This window comes from Antechinus flavipes, chromosome 1, assembly GCF_016432865.1.
Source record: "Antechinus flavipes isolate AdamAnt ecotype Samford, QLD, Australia chromosome 1, AdamAnt_v2, whole genome shotgun sequence".
Lineage (NCBI taxonomy): Eukaryota > Metazoa > Chordata > Mammalia > Dasyuromorphia > Dasyuridae > Antechinus > Antechinus flavipes.
In genome coordinates, this window is record NC_067398.1 from 377,110,756 (window position 1) to 377,131,805 (window position 21,050).

At 35.9% G+C, this 21,050-nt stretch overlaps 1 protein-coding gene across 2 annotated transcripts in view; it reads right to left on the reverse strand.

Moving 5' to 3' along the window:
- Positions 1-822: 822 nt before the first annotated feature.
- The window catches only part of KIAA1328 (KIAA1328 ortholog), a 527,008-nt gene continuing 506,780 nt past the window's right edge, over positions 823-21,050 (reverse strand). For both annotated transcript variants that reach the window (XM_051969744.1, XM_051969743.1), the window contains one exon: positions 823-2,689. In XM_051969744.1, the coding sequence (XP_051825704.1) occupies positions 2,482-2,689 (208 nt within the window). In that variant the 3' untranslated portion in view covers positions 823-2,481. The remainder of the gene's footprint in view (positions 2,690-21,050) is intronic.

The following is a 21,050-nucleotide window of genomic DNA, read 5'->3' on the forward strand; positions in this document are numbered from 1 at the left end:
AAAGTCCAGAAATGATCACTTAACAACTGGAATATTACACAGGCAGGCTTAGGCCTCAAAGCTCCTCCAACAACTTCTTTAACTCCATATGTATATGTCTGTGTGTGTGTGTGTTTTTCAGACTAAAATACAGATTAAAATGTAAAAGCACCCCATTCAGATGGTAATAAACAATTTGGATCACACACACACACACACACACACACACACACACACACACACATATACACACACACACCCCTATCTCTTTCCCCACAAGGAATTCAAGATCAACACTCACAAAATAACAAGGGGTAATTAAACAGGGTTGGTTTATGGAAAGAGATGTAAAGGCACTGCCAGAAACCAAACTTTGCTCTTCCAAATGGTCCACTCACTAGCTAATAAAAGAGGTTATTAAAGCTGTAGCAACATGATGGTTGAGATCTTGAAATGTGGTTCTTTAAAAGGTTGCCAGGTTTCCTAAACCATTCCAGAGGATAAAGAGACCACGACCTAAGGGGAAAAGGGATATATCAATTGAGGTATCTCAGTGAAACCTCCTATCAAGCTGAGATTTGGGGGGGCAGATGTGCTATCTTTGTGATGAACAACTAACCCAGGGGTTACCAGTGAGCTACTGAGAGCAAGGTATCAAAGAGGCTTGCTGGTTTTACAGAAGAGAATGACTTTGGCTCAATATACTTCAGTTCCTTGGAGATTCAAATCTCCAAGACTTAGTGGAAATTCATAACTTGCATAGATTTCTCCTTTTCTCTCTACCCTCTTTCTCTTTGCATTCCTCTCCCATTATCTATATCTAAGGAGGAATAGAACTGGCTTGATTTCTTTAACATAAGTGACTTTTTATTCTGTGGTCAAAACAAGTTTTCAGCTTTTCATATGAGGAGCTGCATCTGAGGAAAGTTCTGGGGGTGGGAAGGTGAGAGAAGAGGAAATCCTGGTTACAAATTTAATGCATATGAAAAAATATGGAAGAAATAAAATTTTGTATTCTCATCTCTCTAAAGCACAGGAAAATGAAGTCAAGCCTGGGGATCCAACCAGAAGGGATAAGTTCAAATAGAATAGCTTTGGTCTCACATTACCAATCAAACCACTTAGAGGCACCTGCCTAGTTCCAAATACTTCAGATCCACAACATAGTAGAATAGAGGAAATTAAAACTGAGAATTCAGAGAGATCTTTCCAATAATCAGTTTTATAAATCTGGAACTATAGTCAGAGTAAGGCCTCTGCACAGCTAACAAGCTTAATTTTAGCTGCCAATGCTACTCTACAGAGACTTGGTCTTAACTCACTTTGGGGCAAATGAAAGGTAGAGTTAGAAGTATAAGAGGTCTCTGTGTGGTACAGAGGTAAGCCTGGTAAATAGGTTCTTTGGATATCTGATAGGGATTCAGAGTCCCTACAATGCAATATTTGAACTTCCCTATCACAGATGTCCATGATTGGGGGAGGGGGGAGCATGGAAATGCTAACCTTACAATAGGGATAGATGGAACCACTCAACCTTTAGAACTCTGCTGCCATTTTTCTACCTATATATCATCTTCCCTTACACAAATGCATGAAGCATATAAGAGAACATCTGATTGAGTTCAAACAGATTCTATGTGCATAATTAAATACTGGTGGGGAAATTATATCCTAGAGACTTCCAATTTAAAAAAATTATATATAAAGAGATTAGTCTTATATAATGCCCATGGAAAACTGTAGTGACCACCAAATAGTGTAAACTGGTAGGAAAATTGCTTCAGATTTATTTCCTCTTCAGATTTTCCCCCTGCCTTCAGTGGCAACCATCTAATGCTTCTAGTTTTCTATATAGCATCCATTCATATATTATCATGTATTTCAGAAGACTGACATATTCTTTCCTCATTTATTCCTATGGGTTGCTCTTGGCAGATAGCAGATATTTACAGGCTATTTCCTGCTGAGCTTTCTTAGGGCTTGTCCTTTAGTATTGCTGGGAATAAGAAAGGGAACCCTCTTTTTCTAAGGCTAAGAAACTCTGACTTGATGAATACCAGCTGGTGATGAGAGAAACAGAGAATGTAAAAGAGCCTGTCCTTTTAGAATAACCTGTTATAAAAATGCTTTTTAATTAAAGAATGATGTTTGAACAAAACCGAACTTTCTCTTTGTGTATAGGAGAAATACATTCTGGAAATGAGGCTGGATATGCAATAGATTCTAATGTCTTGTGCTAATTTTCTATCATTCTTAGCATATGAAATTCTATTTTTTAAATATAATACATTTTGATTGGACTGACCAAACTTTAGATTACTAGCATGATCTCTTAATTTCAAATTTGTCAAGATGCTAGTGAAATGGATCCTTATGAAAGGTGTGACAGTTAATTTTCAATCAAATAATTTAAAATGATTTTTGTGGAGAAACAAATCCACTTCAGAGACAGGGACATAAATTCCTAACTCCTGTGGAAATTCTGTAGCTTGTGCTCCAGCATCAAATGAAGAAAATGTCTTCTAGGATCCGATTCTCTTCCAGATCTTCATTTGAACTACACGCCCTTGAGGCCCAGGCTAGCTTTCGAGGGCCAACCTGGACTGGTCTGTGATTCCAGGCAAAAGCTTCCCTTGAGAGAGATGGCCGTGGTCTAGGAGCAGAGCTGGGACTCAGGGAATGGACCAAGTCCAACAGGGAGGTATTGTACCTGTGAGGAAAAAACACATACAAATGCCCAAATCATTAGAACAGGCAAATTTCCTTTCCAGAGAAAGAAGAATTGCTTTTTTGCAAAATCTGGCTCACAATAATGGGGAGATGGACAGGAGAAGCAATTGTATGAAAGTTAAGAAAGAAAAAAGGCTTTAAAAGCCTGTTTTTGATTTATTTTCTTGTGAATACTAGAATATCCCTTTTTTGTCTCAGAGATTTGAGATACTGGGCAATTTAATCTTAGAAAGAAAGTAAAGGGGAGAAACCATTTTTCTGTCCAGCAATCTCATCAAGGGAGAGCTTGACTGAAGTCAAAAGACAACTTGGAGGTCATGTCATGGTCAATTACACAACCCTCTTAGCCTCTAATTTAAGGACAGGTTATAATCGTCCCTAGAGTAGGAATCATACACCAATCATCTCTTACTATAAGTCATAATAGGATTTTTAGACTTCAATAAAGCCTCATTTTGGCTAATAGCTGTAGCTTCTTCCTCCACCAAGTCTGTTAGTGAACAAAAAAGTGAGTTCTTATTCTGTACCCTGTATATTGATGGTTATCAAGAAATAAATGCTAAGTGAATGACATCAGTGGAAAAGAAGCAAAAGGAATAAGTAATAATCTTGGGAAACCAATGAAATAATCACTCAGTTCCTGGATGCTATTTAATTCCTATTTACAATTCAGGCTAGTATTCAAGATCTTTCACAATTTGACCACAACCTATTTTTTTCAATTTTATTTCCAGATGTATAGATGCACCTTGAAATGAAGTTTGGAGCAGATAGGGAAGTAGGCATGGGAGGACCCCAAAAGCACAGTAGTTGTAATAATAGTAATAGTAACAAAAGTTGCTAAATAAAACAAGAAAACCCCAGTAAGAAAAAGAGTTTGCACTTATTCCTAATACATAATATATATTAAAGAGAAGAATTTGAAAAGATAAAGATTATTTAATTTATTTATTTATTACGCTCTTATGCTCTAGTAAAACTGAGCTTTTGGTCATTCTTTTAACATAACTTGTCCTTTTTCACTTTCATACCTTGATTCAAGTTGTCCTTTATATCATTCTCATAGAATGTCCTTTCTTCTATCACAATTTAAGTTGTTTGGAATCTGACCTTACCCATCCTTTAAGACAAACTCAGATGCAAGCATTTACTCCAAAAAGGTTTCCCTTAACCCAAAGAATTCAAATAATGACTCAGGGTATTTACCATAAACTGTGTTCTATTATAATTATTTGTGAACCAAGTTTTATCACCAGAACTAGACTCTAAGTTTCCAGAATTCAGGGACTTGAACTTCTTTGACATCCCTAATACTAGTGTTTTTCATGAGAAGAGAGTCCAGCAAATATTTCTTAAAAGAATTACTGAAAATGAATGACAATAGTGAAAAAGGTCAAAGAGATATGGGTCTTTGAAAGATGCAGTGTGGAAAAGAGTTAGGGCAAGGGAGAAGATTGAAAGGAAAAACCAGGAGAAGTTAGGAAATAAGAAGAGAAAGAACCTCTAGTTTAATATGTGGCCACTGCCACTGCTGCCTTCTCTCACTCAGCAAAGGCATAGAGTCATATAAAGTCCCCATTTATACCCGTAGCATTCCTGAAACTGACACACCCCAAGACTTTGGGAGGGTGGGAAGAGTGAAGTCTGGATAGAAAGATTGGATGCAATTGTATCTGAGCCCACTTTGATAACGGGAACAGCAAAGGTCAGTTAAATATATAAGGGACCTGGAAAGAGTGGCTGTAAGAAGCTTGGAGGATTGATTTGTATCCATACATCAATGTTGGGTCAGGATAGGAGCTAGTAACTAATGGTTCATGGAGTGAATATATAGAATCCTCATTCAAAATAAACCAAATAATCTTTATCTGTGTTCATTCTTTTCATTAATACACATTATTTATTAGGAATAGGTACAAACTCTCCTGTTCCCATTGGGGTTTTCTTTCCTTAATCACATTTCATTTAGAAACTTTTGCTGCTGTTATTGCTGCTGCTACTGCTATTACTGCTACTACTACTACCACTACTGCTACTATTAATAACTACCACTATGACTACTACTATTACTAACTACTACTACTACTATCACTACTACTATTACTACCACTATGACTACCACCACTACTACTATTACTTACTACTATTACATAGTAAGTACTTACTACTATTACTATTACTTGCTACATGTATGACTTTGGCCAAGCCATTTTACTTCTCTGGGCCTCAATTCCTTCCCTTCCCTCAATCGTCAGTCTCACATCACACACTGTCCACTGGACATATTCAAACTAGATATCCTTAACTCAATAGTTAATAATTTCAACCCTACCCTATCCTCTGTTCTCAAATTCTTTGCCCCTTTGTCCTATCATCGTCTTCTCTTGCTAAGTTTCAGCCTTTGATTACTTCCATTTGCATCGTTTGCTTCTATTCATGAGTTGTTGAAAAAAGCTAGAAAAAATTCACAGCCCATGCTGACTTGGTATACTTCAAATTTATGCTTTCCAATCTCATCTAGACCCTCATTGAAGTAAGTCATTCTTTTCATTCATTCCTAATTGATTTCTCTAACTACTCACAGAAACTATTTCAAAACTTTTTTTCCCCTCTCTTCAAGGTTCCTCTAGTCCACCCCCAATGGAACTCAAAATTTATTTTTTATAATATTTATAATAATAGCTTTTTATTTTCCAAATACATGAAAAGATAGTTTTCAATATTCACCCTTGCAAAACCTTGTATTCTAAATTTTTCTTTCTTCCTCCCTTCTTCCCCTTCCCCTAGACATAAGTAATCTAATATAGATTAAGCATGTGCCATTCCTGTAAATATATTTTCACTTTTATCATGCTATAAAAGAAAAATCAGATCAAAAGGGAAAAAATTAGAAAGAAAAATACAATTAAGCAAACAACAACAAAAATGAATATACTCTATTGTGATCCACATTCAGTCCCCACAGTCCTCTCTTCTGGATGCAGATGGCTATTTCCATCATAAGACCATTGGAATTGGCCTGAATCACCTCATCACTGAAAAGAGTCATGTCCATCAGAAATGATCATCGTATTATCTTGTTGTTGTTGTGTATAATGATCTCCTGGTTCTGCTCATTTCACTTAGTATCAGTTCATGTAAGTCTCTCCGGGCCTTTCAACTATTCCCCAACTGATGGGCATCCACTAAGTTTCCAATTCCTTGCCACCACAAAAAGAGCTGCTATAAACATTTTTGCACACATAGGTTCTTTCCTTTTTTTATGATACAGTATGTATATATAGAGTAAAGATATGTATCTTTAGGATACAGACCTAGTAGAAACACAACTTTAAAGCCCTTTGGGAATAGTGAATTCAAATTTTAAAAAAAGAAGTTAAAACTATAATTTTCAAATATTTAAATGAAATAAATAAAATATATTTTAAAAAGAAGACAAAGCTATCTACACTGGCTACATCCACTTCCTCTCTTCTCACTTATTTTTCAGGCCTTTGCAAAATATGATTTTTGACTTCATCACTCAACTGAAACTGCTCTCTTCAAAATTACTAATGATCTTTGATTTACCATATCTGGTATTCTTTTTTCACTTCCAATCCTTTTTGACTTATTTATTGCACTTGACACTCTTAATTACCCTCTCCTCAACACTCTTTCAGCTTCTGTGCCACCACTCACTCCTGGTACCCTTCTTTTAAAGGCTGACCATTCTTTCCCAGTCCCTTACTGTTTTGTTTTTTTAAATTCATATTAATTTTCATTACTGTAAGTGTTACCCAAAGTTCTACCCTGGATCTTTTTTTCTCCCTCTATACTCTACTGAAATTAGCTTTACAAGTTTAACTATCATATCTATGCAGAAAACTTCTATATCTATGTATGCAGTCTCAGTCTCTCCCCCAAGTTTCAGTCTCATACTAGATATTGCTTATAGGATATATTTGTATCTTTCCCTCATTAATTTTCCTCTCTTCCAAAATTGTCCTATTTCTGTCATCCTTTCAGTCTTCCTTTCATAACCCTGGGGTTATGTTCAATTTCATATATATAATCAGTTGCCAAATTTTATCATTTCTTCTTTTACAACATCTTTCATACAAATATCTATTCTCCTTTACCACTCATACAAATACTCTTTAGTTCAGGTCCTCATGACCTCTTACCTAGATTACTGCAACAGTCTCACTGGTCATTTCATCAGTTCTCTTGATTTTAGTTCATTCTATATGTTACTCATCAAGGAGTTTCTTTAAGCACACTTTTGATTATGGAACTCCCTACTCAATCAACTCTAAAAACTTTAATTGCCATTAGAATGAAATAAAAATGCCTCTGTTTAGCTTTCTTCTTTTAAAAAACATATTTAATATTTTTAATATTTCCCTAATTACATATAAAACAACTTTAATATTCCTTTTCCTCCTTAAATTTTGAATTCTCTCCATTCCTCTCCCATCCCCCTGCCCTTCCTCACTTGAGAAGGCAAGCAATTTGACATAGGGTATACATGTGTAGTCCCATGTAAGTCATTCTGTGAAAGAAAACAGGCCAAAAAACCCCCAAGAAAAACAAAAAAGTAAAGAAAAGGCATTTTTGATCTGCATTCAGGCTCTAACCCATTTTTTTTCTTTGGAGATGGACAGTACCTTTTGTCATAAATTCTACAGAACAATCTTGGATCATTGTATGGCTAAGAATAGCTAAGTTATTCAAAGTAGATCATCATACAATGTTGCTGTAACTGTATAATATTTTCCTGATCCTTCTCATTTCACTTTGCATCCAGTTCATGAAAGTATTTCTGTGTGTTTCTGAGAGCATCCTGTTTCTAAAGTAAAGTAGTATTCTATCACAATCATATATAACAGCTTGTTCAGGCTTTACACAGTTGATGGACATCTCAATTTCCGATTCTTTGACACCACTAAAAGAGCTGCAATAAATATTTTAACATTTTCCTTTTTGTTTTTTATCTCTTTGGAATATAGACTTAGTAGTCAAGGGTATGTATGGTTTTATATTTCTTTAGGAATAGTTCCAAATTGCTCTCCAGCACAGCTGAATCAGTATACAAACTTCAGCAATAGTACATTAGTCTTTTTTTTTTAACTTTTTTTTATTATAGCTTTTTATTTATAAGATATATGCATGGGTAATTTTTCAGCATTGACAATTGCCAAACCATTTGTTCCAATTTTTCCCCTTCTTCTCCCCACCCCCTTCCCCAGATGGCAGGTTGACCAATACATATAAAATATGTTAAAGTATAAGTTAAATACAATATATGTATACATGTCCATACAGTTATTTTGCTGTACAAAAAGAATCTGACTTTAAACTAGTGTACAATTAACCTGTGAAGGAAATAAAAAATGAAGGTGGACAAAAATAGAGGGATTGGGAATTCTATGTAGTGGTTCATACTTCCCAGAGTTCTTTCGCTGAGTGTAGCTGGTTCAATTCATTCAAGCTCTATTGGGACTAATTTAGTACATCTCATTGTTGAAGAGAGCCACGTCCATCAAAATTGATCATCATATAGTATTGTTGTTGAAGTATATAATGATCTCCTGGTTCTGTTCATTTCACTCAGCATCAGTTCATGTAAGTCTCTCTAGGCCACTCTGAAACCATCCTGCTGGTCATTTCTTACAGAACAATAATATTCCATAATATTCATATACCACAATTTATTCAGTCATTCTCCAACTGATGGGCATCCACTCAGTTTCCAGTTTCTGGCCACTACAAAGAGGGCTGCCACAAACATTCTTGCACATACAGGTCCCTTTCCCTTCTTTAAGATCTCTTTTGGATATAAGTCCAGTAGTAACACTGCCGGATCAAAGGGTATGCACAGTTTGGTAACTTTTTGGGCATAGTTCCAAATCGTCCTCCAGAATGGCTGGATGTATTCACAATTCCACCAACAATGTATCAGTGTCCCTGTTTTCCCACATCTCCTCCAACATTCTGCATTATCTTTCCCTGTCATTCTAGCCAATCTGACAGGTGTGAACTGGTGTCTCAGAATTGTCTTAATTTGTATTTCTCTGATTAGTATATTAGTCTTTTAATTTTTCCTACATACTCTCCAACAATTGTCAGTCTCCTTTTCTATCAAATTAGCCAATTTGAACAGGTGTGAGGTAATAGCTCAGAGTTGTTTTTAATTTGGATTTCTCTCATCAATGGTGATTTAGAATATTTTTATATGACTATAGATTGGTTTAATTACTTTATCTGGATAACCTGTTCATTTATCAACTGAAGAATGGCTCTTATTTCTAGAAATTTGACTCAATTTTTTTTTTGTGTGTGTGTTTGAGAAAGTCTTTATCAGATAAAATTCACTGTAAATTTTTTTCATAGTAATGATCACCACCTTTGTATTTCACTTCATTCTATTTCCAACTGTTTCTCCTACTCTCTCGCCTTTTATTCTGTTCTTTCTCAAAAGTGTTTTACTTTGGATTTTTCTCACCCCCAAACATCTCTCCCTTCTATCAGGAATATCCCATTCTTTTCCTTTCCTTCTTTCCTATATGATAAGATAGATCTCTATATCCAACTGGGTGTGTATGTTATTCCCCCTTTGAGTCAGTTTTGATAAGCACAAAGCTTTATGTGCTTTCCTCCCCACTTCTCCCATTTCTCATTCCACTGTAAAATTTTTTCCGGGCCTCTTTTTGTCAGATAATTTATCCCATTCTACCTTTTCCTTTCTCCTTCTCCCACTGCATTCTTCTTTCTCATATATTAATTATATTTTTCTAGATAATCATTCTATCATATTAAACTCACATCTCTGCTTTCTGATGATGTATATACCTTTAACTACTCTAATAGTGTAAATAGTAAATAGTAAAACTAATGAGAGTTTTACTAGTTATAATTTCCCCATGTAGGAATATAAACAATTTAACCTTATTGAATCCCTTATGATTTCTCTTTTTATGCTTGTTTTGCATCTTGTAGTTTGACAGTTATATTTTCAGCTATGGTTTTTTTCATCAAGAATGTTTGAAAATTCTCTTATCTTGGAATATCCATTTTTTTTTTCTTGTGAAGATTATACTCAGCTTTGCTAGGTAGAAGATTTTTGGTTGACATACTAGCTCATTTGCCCTCAAGAATATCTTATTCCAAGCCCTCTGAATTTTAAAATAGAAGCCACTAAATTTTGTGTTTTCCTGATTATGGATCCCCTATATTTGAATTGTTTCTTTTTGGCTGCTTAGAGAATTTTCTCCTTGATCTAGGAGATCTGGAATTTGGTCATAATATTTTTTGGTCTTCATTTGGGGATCTTTTTCAGAAAGTTACCAATGGACAATTTTAATTTCTGTTTTACCCTCTGATTCTACTATGTAAGAGTACTTTTCCTTGATATGATAGATGATGTCTAGGCTCTTTTATTTTTTAATCATCACTTTCAGGTAATTCAATAATTCTTAAATTATTTCCATGGATCCATTTTCCAGGTCAGTTATTTTTCCAATGAGATATTTCATATTTTCTTTTATTTTCTCATTCTTCTGATTTTCTTGATTATTTCTTGATGCATCATAAAGTCCTTAGCTTTCACTTGCCCAATTCTAACTTTTAAGTAATTATCTTGTTCAGTGAGCTTTTGTACCATCTTTTCCATTTGGTTAATTCTACTTTTTAGGAAATTCTTTTTCTTTTTAAAATTTTTTTATTATCGCTTTTTTTATTGACAAATGATATGCATGGATAATTTTTCAACATTGACCCTTGCAAAAACTTCTGTTCCAACTTTTCCCCTCCTTCCATACACCCCTTCTCCTAGATGGCAGGTAGTTCCATACATGTTAAATGTGTTAAAGTATATGTTAAAATATATATATATATATATACACACACACACATATATATTTATATAGTTATCTTGTTGCACAAGAAAGAGCGGATTTAGAGAAAAGGTAAAAATAACCTGGGAAGAAAAACAAAAATGCAAGCAAACAATAACAGAAAGAGTATAAATGCTATATTGTGGTCCACACTCATTTCCCAGTGTTCTTTTGCTGGGTGTAACTGGTTCTGTTCATTACTGATAAATTGGAACTGATTTGGATCCTCTCATTGTTGAAGATAGCCACTTCCATCAGAATTGATCCTCATATAGTATTGTTGTTGAAGTGTATAACGATCTCCTGGTTCTGCTCATTTCACTTAGCATCAATTCATGTAAGTCTCTCCAAGCCCCTCTATATTCATCCTGCTGGTCATTTCTTACAGAACAATAATATTCCATAACATTCATATACCACAATTTACTCAGCCATTCTCCAATTGATGAGCATCCATTCAATTTCCAGTTTCTAACCACTTCAAAAAGAGCTGTTACAAACATTTTTGCACAAACAGGTCCTTTTCCCTTCGTTAATCTCTTTTAGGGATATAAGCCCAGTAGTAACACTGCTGGATCAAAGAGTATGCATACTTTGACACATTTTTGAGTATAGTTCCAAATTGTTCTCTAGAATGATTGGATCTGTTCACAACTCCACCAACAATATATCAGTGTCCCAGTTTCCCCACATGTCCTTCAACATTCGTCATTATTTTTTCCTGTCATCTTAACCAATCTGACAGGTGTGTAGTGGTATCTCAGAGTTGACTTAATTTGCATTTTTTTAATCAATAGTGATTTGGAACACCTTTTAATATGGGAAGAAATAGTTTCAATTTCATCATCTGAAAACTGTCTGTTCATATCCTTTGACCATTTATCAACTGGAAAATGGCTTGCTTTCTTATAAATTTGAGTCGATTTTCTGTTTCCCTCATTTTATTTTTTTTTAATTTAATAATAACTTTATATTGACAGAATCCATGCCAGGGTAATTTTTTTTTACAACATTATCCCTTGCATTTGTTTCTGTTCCGATTTTTCCCCTCCCTCCCTCCACCCCCTCCCCTAGATGGCAAGTAGTCCTATATATGTTAGATATGTTGCAGTATATCCTAGATACAATATATGTTTGCAGAACTGAACAGTTCTCTTGTAGCACAGGGAGAATTGGATTCAGAAGGTAAAAATAACCCAGGAAGAAAAACAAAGATGCAGATAGTTCACATTCGTTTCCCAGTGTTCTTTCTTTGGGTGTAGTTGCTTCTGTCCATCATTGATCAATTGAAACTGAGTTAGGTCTCTTTGTCAAAGAAATCCACTTCCATCAGAATACATCCTCATACAGTATTGTTGTCAAAGTGTATAATGATCTCTTGGTTCTGCTCATTTCACTTAGCATCAGTTCATGTAAGTCTCACCAGTCCTCTCTGTATTCATCCTGCTGGTCATTTCTTACAGAACAATAATATTCTATAACATTCATATACCACAATTTACCCAGCCATTCTCCAATTGATGGGCATCCATTCATTTTCCAGTTTCTAGCCACTACAAACAGGGCTGCCACAAACATTTTGGCACATACAGGTCCCTTTCCCTTCTTTAGTATTTCTTTGGGATATAAGCCCAATAGAAACATTGCTGGATCAAAGGATATGCACAATTTGATAACTTTTTGGGCATAATTCCAGATTGCTCTCCAGAATGGTTGGATTCGTTCACAACTCCACCAACAATGCATCAGTGTCCCAGTTTTCCCGCATCCCCTCCAACATTCATCATTATTTTTTCCTGTCATCTTAGGAGTCGATTTTCTACATATATTTTGGAAATGAGGCCTTTATCAGAACCTCTAACTGTAAAGATGTTTTCCCAGTTTATTGCTTCCTTCTGATCTTGTCTGCATTAGTTTTGTTTGTACAAAAGCTTTTTAATGTGATATAATAAAAATTTTCTATTTTGTAATCAATAATGATCTCTGGTTCATCTTTGATCACAAATTTCTTTCTCCTCCACAAGTCTGAGAGATAAACTATCCTATGTTCCTCTAATTTAGTTATGATCTTGTTCTTTATGTCTAAACCATGGACCCATTTTGATCTTATCTTGGTGTACGGTGTTAAGTGTGGGTCCATGCCTAATTTCTGCCATACTAATTTACATTTTCCAGCAATTTTTGTCAAATATTGACAAAATGAATTCTTATCCCAAAAGTTGGGATCTTTGGATTTGTCAAATACTAGATTGCTATAGTTATTGTCTATTTTGTCTTTTGAACCTAACTTATTCCACTGATCAACTAATCTATTTCTTAGCCAATACCAAACGGTTTTGATGACTGCTGCTTCATAATATAGTTTTAGATCAGGAACAACTAGGCCACCTTCATTTGATTTTTTTTTTCATTAATTCCCTTGAGATTCTTGACCTTTTCTTCTTCCATATGAATTTTGTTGTTATTTTTTCTAGATCATTAAAATAGTTTCTTGTGAGTCTGATTGGTATAGCACTAAATAAATAGATTAGTTTAGGGAGTATTGTCATCATTATTATATTCGCCTGGCCTATCCAAGAGCACTTAATATTTTTCCAATTATTTAAATCTGACTTTATTTGTGCAAAAAGTGTTTTGTAATTTTGTTTATAAAATTCCTGACTTTCCTTTAGTAGATAGATTCCCAAATATTTTATGCTATTGACAATTATTTTGAAAGGAATTTCTCTTTGTATTTCTTGATGCTGGATTTTGTTGGTGATGTATAAAAAGGCTGAGGATTTATGGGGATTTATTTTGTATCCTGCACCTTTACTAAAGTTATGAATTATTTCTAATAGCTTTTTAGTAGAATCTCTGGGGTTCTCTAAGTATACCATCATATCATCTGCAAAGAGTGATAGTTTAGTTTCTTTGTTACTTACTCTAATTCCTTTAATCTCTTTCTCGACTCTTATTGCAGAGGCTAGCGTTTCTAATACAATATTGAATAATAATGGTGATAATGGGCAACCTTCTTTCACTCCTGATCTTACTGGGAAAGGTTCCAGTTTTTCCCCATTGCATATGATGCTTGCTGATGATTTTTAAATATATGCTCCTCACTATTTTAAGGAAAAGTCCATTTATTCCTATCCTCTCAAGTGTTTTTATTAGGAAATTTTATCAAATGCTTTTTCTGCATCTATTGAGATGATCATATGTTTTTTGTTAATTTGGTTAATTATGCTAATAGTTTTCCTGATATTAAACCAGTCCTGCATTACTGGTATAAAACCTACTTGGTCATAGTGTATTATCCTGTGGATGATTTTCTGTAATCTTTTTGCTAATGTTTTATTTAAGATTTTAGCATCAATATTCATTAAGGAGATTGGTCTATAATTTTCTTTCTCTGTTTTCAACCTACCTGGTTTAGGTATCAGTACAAGGTCTGTGTCAAAAAAGAATTTGGTAGGACTCCTTCAATCCCTATTTTTTCAAATAGTTTATATAGCTTTGGAGTTAACTGTTCTTTAAGTGTTTGGTAGAATTCACATGTAAATCCATGTGGTGCTGGGGATTTTTTCTTAGGGAGTTGGTTAATAGCTTGTTCTATTTCTTTTTCTGAAATGGGACTACTTAAGCAATTTATTTCCTCCTCTGTTAATCTGGGAAGCCTATATTTTTGGAGGTAGTCATCCATTTCACTTAGGTTATCAAATTTATTGGCATAAAGTTGGGCAAAGTAACTCCTAATTATTGCTCTAATTTCCTCTTCATTAGTGGCGAGTTCTCTCTTTTCATTTTTAAGACTAACAATTTGATTTTCCTCTTTCCTTTTTTAAATCAGATTTATTAAGGGTTTGTCTATTTTGTTGGTTTTTTCATAGAACCAACTCTTAGTTTTATTAATTCAATAGTTTTTTATTTTTAATTTTATTGATCTCTCCTTTTATTTTTAGAATGTCAAGTTTAGTGTTTAACTGGGGGTTTTTAATTTATTCCTTTTCTAGCATTTTTTTAGGTGTAAACCCAATTCATTGACCTTCTTGTTTCTCTATTTTATACAAGTAGGCCTCTAGAGATATGAAATTTCCCCTTATTACCATTTTGGCTGCATCCCACACATTTTGGTATGACGTCTCATTATTGCCATTTTCTTGGGTGAAGTTATTAATTATTGCTGTTTCACCCAATCATTCTTTAGTATGAGATTATTTAGTTTCCAATTATTTTTTGGTCTATTTTCCCCTGGCTTTTTGTTGAATGTAATTTTCATTGCATCATGGTCTGAAAAGGATGTATTTATTATTTCTGCCTTACTGCATTTGAATTTGAGGTTTTTATGTCCTAATATATGGTCAATTTTTGTATAGTTCCTGTAATAGGCTGAGGCTTGAGATGATGCACTGAGGTCCCAAGCACATGAGGCTAAATAGTAATTGGACCATACTCTATTAATATATAAGCTTGGAGAAAGAATGGCCCCCGCCCACTCTTTGTGCAAGTCCTGATGTGTTGTATAGGAAATGACGATTTTGGTGGGTGGAAGCAGGGGAGTGGAAAAGGAAGGGGAGGAGAGACTGCTTGCTTTTGTCATTGCGACGACCTTTCAGCTCAGATTCCCCCTCTGTTAGCTGGCTTCCTGTCGCAGCTGCCCATATTGCTATCGCAATCTTTCTTGCCTATATTTGCTATCGCAATCCTTATTCACCTCTTCACTTCAATAAAAATTGAAGATTTTTCCCTTAACCTGAATTCCTGACTCAGGCTGATTTTAAATACGCGGTCATTACAGGTTCCATGAACTGCTAAGAAGAAAGTATACTCCTTTCTGTCTCCATTTAATTTTCTCCAGAGATCTATCATATCTAACTTTTCTAGTATTCTACTTACCTCTTTGACTTCTTTCTTATTTATTTTGTGGTTTGATTTATCTAATTCTGAGAGTGCAAGGTTGAGATCTCCGACTATTATAGTTTTGCTGTCTATTTCTTCTTGCAGCTCTCAATTTCTCTTTTAAGAATTTAGATGCTATACCACTTGGTGCATATATGTTTAATATTGATATTGCTTCATTATCCATGCTACCCTTTAGCAAGATATAGTGCCCTTCCTTATCTCTTTTAATTAGGTCAATTTTTGCTTTTGCTTGATCTGAGATCAGGATGGCAACCCCTGCTTTTTTGACTTCACCTGAAGCATGGTAGATTCTGCTCTAACCTTTTACCTTTATTCTGTATGTATCTCCCTGCTTCAGGTGTGTCTCCTGTAAACAATATATTGTAGGATTCTGGCTTTTAATCCATTCTGCTAACCGCTTCCTCTTTATGGGGGAGTTTATCCCGTTCACATTTATGGTTAAAATGACCAATTCTATATTACTTGCTATCTTGTTAATCTCTGTTTATGCTTTTCTCCCTTCCTTCCCCTTTATTCCCCTTCCCAGTATTAAACTTGTGAGCACCACTTGCTTCTCACAGCCCTCCCTTTTTAGTATCCCTCCCCCCATATTAGAGTTCCTCCCCCATCTTACTCCTTTTTCTCACAATTTCTGTATTCCCTTCCACTTAGCTTATTCCTTCTCTTTTCACATTTTCTCTCCCACTTTTCAATGAGGCGGGAGAAGTTTCGCCATAAATCAGATATGTCTACAATTTTTCTCTTTAAGCCAATTCTGATGGTAGTAACATACACACTATGTTCATCCCCCTCCATTCTTTCTCTCAGATATAATAGGTTTCCTTTGCCTCTTTCATGAGATATAGTACCCCCACTTTACCCTTTTTCTGGTACAATGTCCTTTCCATCTCTAGTTTCTAGAACAAGGTATACATGTATTCTTTATACATCTTTATAGCAGAAATATAGTTCCCAAGATTTCTTTTTACCTTTTAGGTTTCTCTTGAGTTCTACATTTGTAGTTCAAACTTTTTGTTTTGTCCTGGTTTTTTCATCAAAAATAGGTGAAATTCGCTTATTTTGTTGAATGTCCATCTTCTTCCCTAGAAAAAGATGCTCATTTTGGCTGTATAAGTTATTTTTGGTTGCATACCAAGTTCCTTAGCCTTTTGGAATATCATATTCCAGGTGCTTCGATCCTTTAATGTGGACACTGCTAGGCCTTGAGTAATCCTTATTGTGGCTCCTCTATATTTGAATTGATTTTTTCTAGCAGCTTGTAGTATTTTTTCCTTCATCTGATAGTTCTGGACTTTGGCCACTATATTTCTTGGTGTTTTGATTTTAGTCAAAACTTTCAGTAGGTGATCGATGAATTCTTTCAATTTCTATTTTACCCTCTGTTTCTATAACTTCTGGGCAGTTCTCTTTGATAATTTTTTGGAAAATAGTGTCCAAGCTCTTTTTTTAATCATCATATTTTTCAGGGAGCCCAATAATTCTCAGATTGTCTCTCCTAGATCTGTTTTCCAGGTCTGTTGTTTTCCCAAGAAGGTATTTGACATTTTTTCCCATTGTTTCATTTTTTGGTTTTTGCTTAACTGATTCTTAGTGTCTCCTCGAGTCATTCAATTCCATTTGTTCAATTCTGATTTTCAATGAAGTATTTTCTTCACTCACTTTTTAAATATCTTTTTCTAACTGTTTAATTGAATTTTTAAGTGAGTTGTTTTGTTCTATTGAATTTTTTTTTCATTTTGCCAATTTTATTTTTTAGAGAGCTATTTTCTTTTTCCAGTTCACTAATTTTTTTTTCAAGGATTTTTCAAGGATTTGATTTCTTTATCCACTCTATCTTTCAATGAGTGGGTCCAGACTCTCTTGCCAAGCTTCCCTTTCCTTTTCCCACTTTTCTTCTAGCTCTTTTGTGAGAGCTTTAAAAATTTCTTCTATGAGAGTCTTCTGTGTTGAGGACCAGATCATATCCCCCTTTGGGGATTCATCTGGAGACAATCTCTATTCAGTCTCCTCAGGGTTTAAAGTCTGCTCTCTCCATATAGAAGGTATCAATGATTAGGGTCCGTTAAATTTTTTGCTCATTTTGTCAAAGAAGAGTTAAAGAAAACAAACTAACAACAAAAACAAATGGTCTGGTTTTTTTTTTTTTTTTGGGGGGGGAGGGGATTGGGTAGTGTTACCAAGCTTCCTCTATAGACTCGGGGGGCAACAGCGAGGCACTAGCAGGATAGCGATGGCTGCGCTGGGCCTGTGCTCTGAGACTCTGAGAGCATGCTGAGATACTGTGGGGGAGGGGTGGCCAGGTCCCAAGAGACTCTAGTTATTTGGGGTTGTATTCTTCACCCCCTGTGTTTTTAGCTCCTCTGCTAGTCTGCTGGCTTGCTGCCAGGGCAAAGTATCCAATAATGTAGTAAAGCTCTCTCTGCAGGGATGGCTGAGATCACACCCCAACCCACTCCAGTCTGCTCGGCTGTGAACTGTCTGCCAGGCTCTCACTGTGGCTGCCTGTCCTCAGCCTGTACCTGATCCAAAACCGTCCCTGCCCTCGAGCAAAAACAGACCTTTCTTGGCGAATTTCAAGGATGTCTTCTCTTGGTAATTGTTTGTGGTTTTTTCTTTTTTTTTTCAGTCAAGCACTAATTCCGAGGCTTGTCATGAAATATATTCTGAGACAAAACGCCTCCTCTCCACCATCTTGGGTGGAAGTCCTCAATTTTTTATAAGTTAAGTTAAGCTCTGTCTTTAGGGCAGGAGAGGTTTTCCAAGCAACTGCAGCTGCATTGGGTTAGTGCTGACTCACTCCTGGTGCTGGGTCTGCTACGTGGAATTGTCAGTGATGCCCCGGGGCTCTGTGCTGTATGCCCTGATATTTGTGATCCAAGTCTTCTCAGACACTCTGAGACTGCCTGGGCCTCAATGTCTCTCTTCCGCTTCCTGGAGGTTACAGCACCACCACACTGAGACTGCTCTGCCCCGGGGCTCTGCTGTGCTGCCCATTGTGATCAGCTGTTTGTGTTTCTCTGCCTCTCTCCCAGTTCTGTTTGAAACAGATCTTTTCTGGTTCAGTTCTGTCCTGTAAATTCTCTGCCCCAGGACTCAGAGCTGTCTGTGCTGATTTGTACTGGTTGCCCTGGCTGCCTCCCTCCCATTTCCAATTGAAACAGACCTTTTTTGGTGAGCTTTGAAATTATCTTCTACTGATAATTTGCTGCACTCCCATTATTTGTGGGTTCTGCTTGTCCAGACAGAGGCTGGATTTCGTAATTATTATGAGGGTTGTAAAGAAGGTCAAAGAGAAACATGTGTTGTCTCCGTCATCTTGGCTCTGCCCCCTAGCAAATACTTTTTCACAAATTTTTAATATAATTTTTCATTTGGTCAATTCTATTTTTAAGGTATTATTTTCTTAATTTTTTTTGTGCCTCCTTTACCAACCTATTGACTTTTTTCATGATTTTCCTGCATTGCTTTCATTTCTCTTCTGAATTTTTACTCTACCTTCTTGATTTTTAAAATCCTTTTTGAGTTCTTCCATGACCTGAGATAAATTCATATTTTTCTTTGAGGTTCTGGAAGAAGGAATTTTTACTTTGTTGTTTTTTTCTGAGTATATGTTTTGATCTGAGTATATGTTACACCACAGTAATTTTCTATGGTTAGCATTTTCTTGTATTGTTTGCTCATTTTTCAGCCTACTTCTTGTCTTTTAACTCTCTGCTAAAGTGGAATTTTGCTTCCTGTGTGAAGGGGGCATTATTTCAAGCTTTAGGTTGTTTTGTATAGCTGTATTTAGAACTAATTCTGGGAATCTGTAAGTTTTGAGGTCTTCCAAAGTAGTATGATCTATGGAGAAGTATATTTACCACTATCCTGTACTATGCACTTATTTGTGAGCAACCACAAGCATTCTTTTAAATCCAGGAACCAGGGTTCTCCTGTGGTGGCAAACTTTTTTTGCTAGTATTTCTTCTTGCACTGGGAGTAAAACCCCAAACTGTGTCCTAGATTGTGTATAGGACAGGCCAGACAACAGAGTCCAGCCTCTGGTGCCAGCAAGGGGATCTGTAATGTTCTTTTCTCTAAAGTATAATTTTCTCTGAGAACAGGTTTCTTGCGGGGCTTCTGGGAGCAGCTGTAGATTCAGCTCAGAGTAATAATCACCTCAAATGCAGCCAGGAGTTAAAAGTTCAATCCTTTATTGTCTCCTTCAAAATAGCCCACTTAGTTTTCTTAGAGGCCTATCTCTCTCCTTGGTTCTGAGAGCGCTTGCTGCTAGTCCTTTGTCTCTTCCAGCTTCAGCCTCTAGCTCTCCAGCCAGCACAAAGGTGGAAGAAGGAATGGCTCTGACTCTGCCTCCCAGAGAGTGGGCTTGTGGGTTTCTGACTTGTGAATCTCCCAAAGTCTGTAGTGGGCTTGTCCTTTAGTGGGCTTCTCCTTATATATGCTCTCTTAAGGTGTGAACTCTAATGTGTGAATTAATGTGTGAACTCTCTTAAAGGATGTGCACTAAATATATAAGCATTGTCTCTTATCAATTCCAGTGACTTAGTGATCAACACTGCTGCCTCTGGTTCTGTTTTCCTAAGGTCAGCTCCTGTTGTGCTGGGACCAGATCTATGTTGATGCAGTTTGACCTGTACCCCCCTCTTACCCTGGTACAAAAATCCTTTTCTGTCAACCTTCTAAATTGTCTTAGGCTGAAAAATTGTTCCACTCAGTCTTTCTGTGGATTCTGCTGCTCTGGAATTAGTTTAGAGTCATTATTTAAAGGTATTTGGAGCAGTCTGAGGGAGAGCTCAGCAGAATCCCTGCTTTTACTCCATCTTCTCTGTTTGGCTTTTAAAAGTTCTATACAACCTGATCCCAACTTATTTTGTCATCCTCATTGACATCATGTTTACTCTGCAAGTTAGCTAAATTGACCTATTTTTTTTCCTTACCTGTGATACTCTATATTTAGTTTTGTTGCATTTTTTACTGGCCTATGCTCTGGAATACACTTATTTCTTAACCCCACTTTTCAGGGATTCTCAGTTGGAGGTTAGACACCATCTTCTTATTGAAGTCTTTCCTTATTTGCCTAATGGATAGTGCCCTTCCTCCCAATTGCCCTGTATTTAATTTCCTCAATATATACACACACTTTGTTTTTATTCTGTTTTTAAAATATGCACTTGTCTCCATGATAATGTAAGGTTCTTGTAAGAACTGTTACATTCTTTGTACTTGTATCCCTAGCACGTTAGAATAGTGACTGGGACATGACATGCTTTATAAATACTTGTTGATTGAGTGACTGAAATCTAATGCTCTTTCTGATATGCCATGTCAGATAGTAAATGTCAGAATTAGGACTAGAAACCAAGGTTTCTGAATCTAAACCCAGTCTTTTTTCCCCTAAACCACGCTGCCTCTCATTAGACAGGTCTTGCCATTGGCAAAGTGAGTTTTTTGCACATTTCCATATATGATGATTATAAATTGTGTAGCTCATCAGATATAAAACCTTTCTCCAAAGTCTCAGGCAGGAAATGAATACCACCCCAAGCATTGTAATGCCAT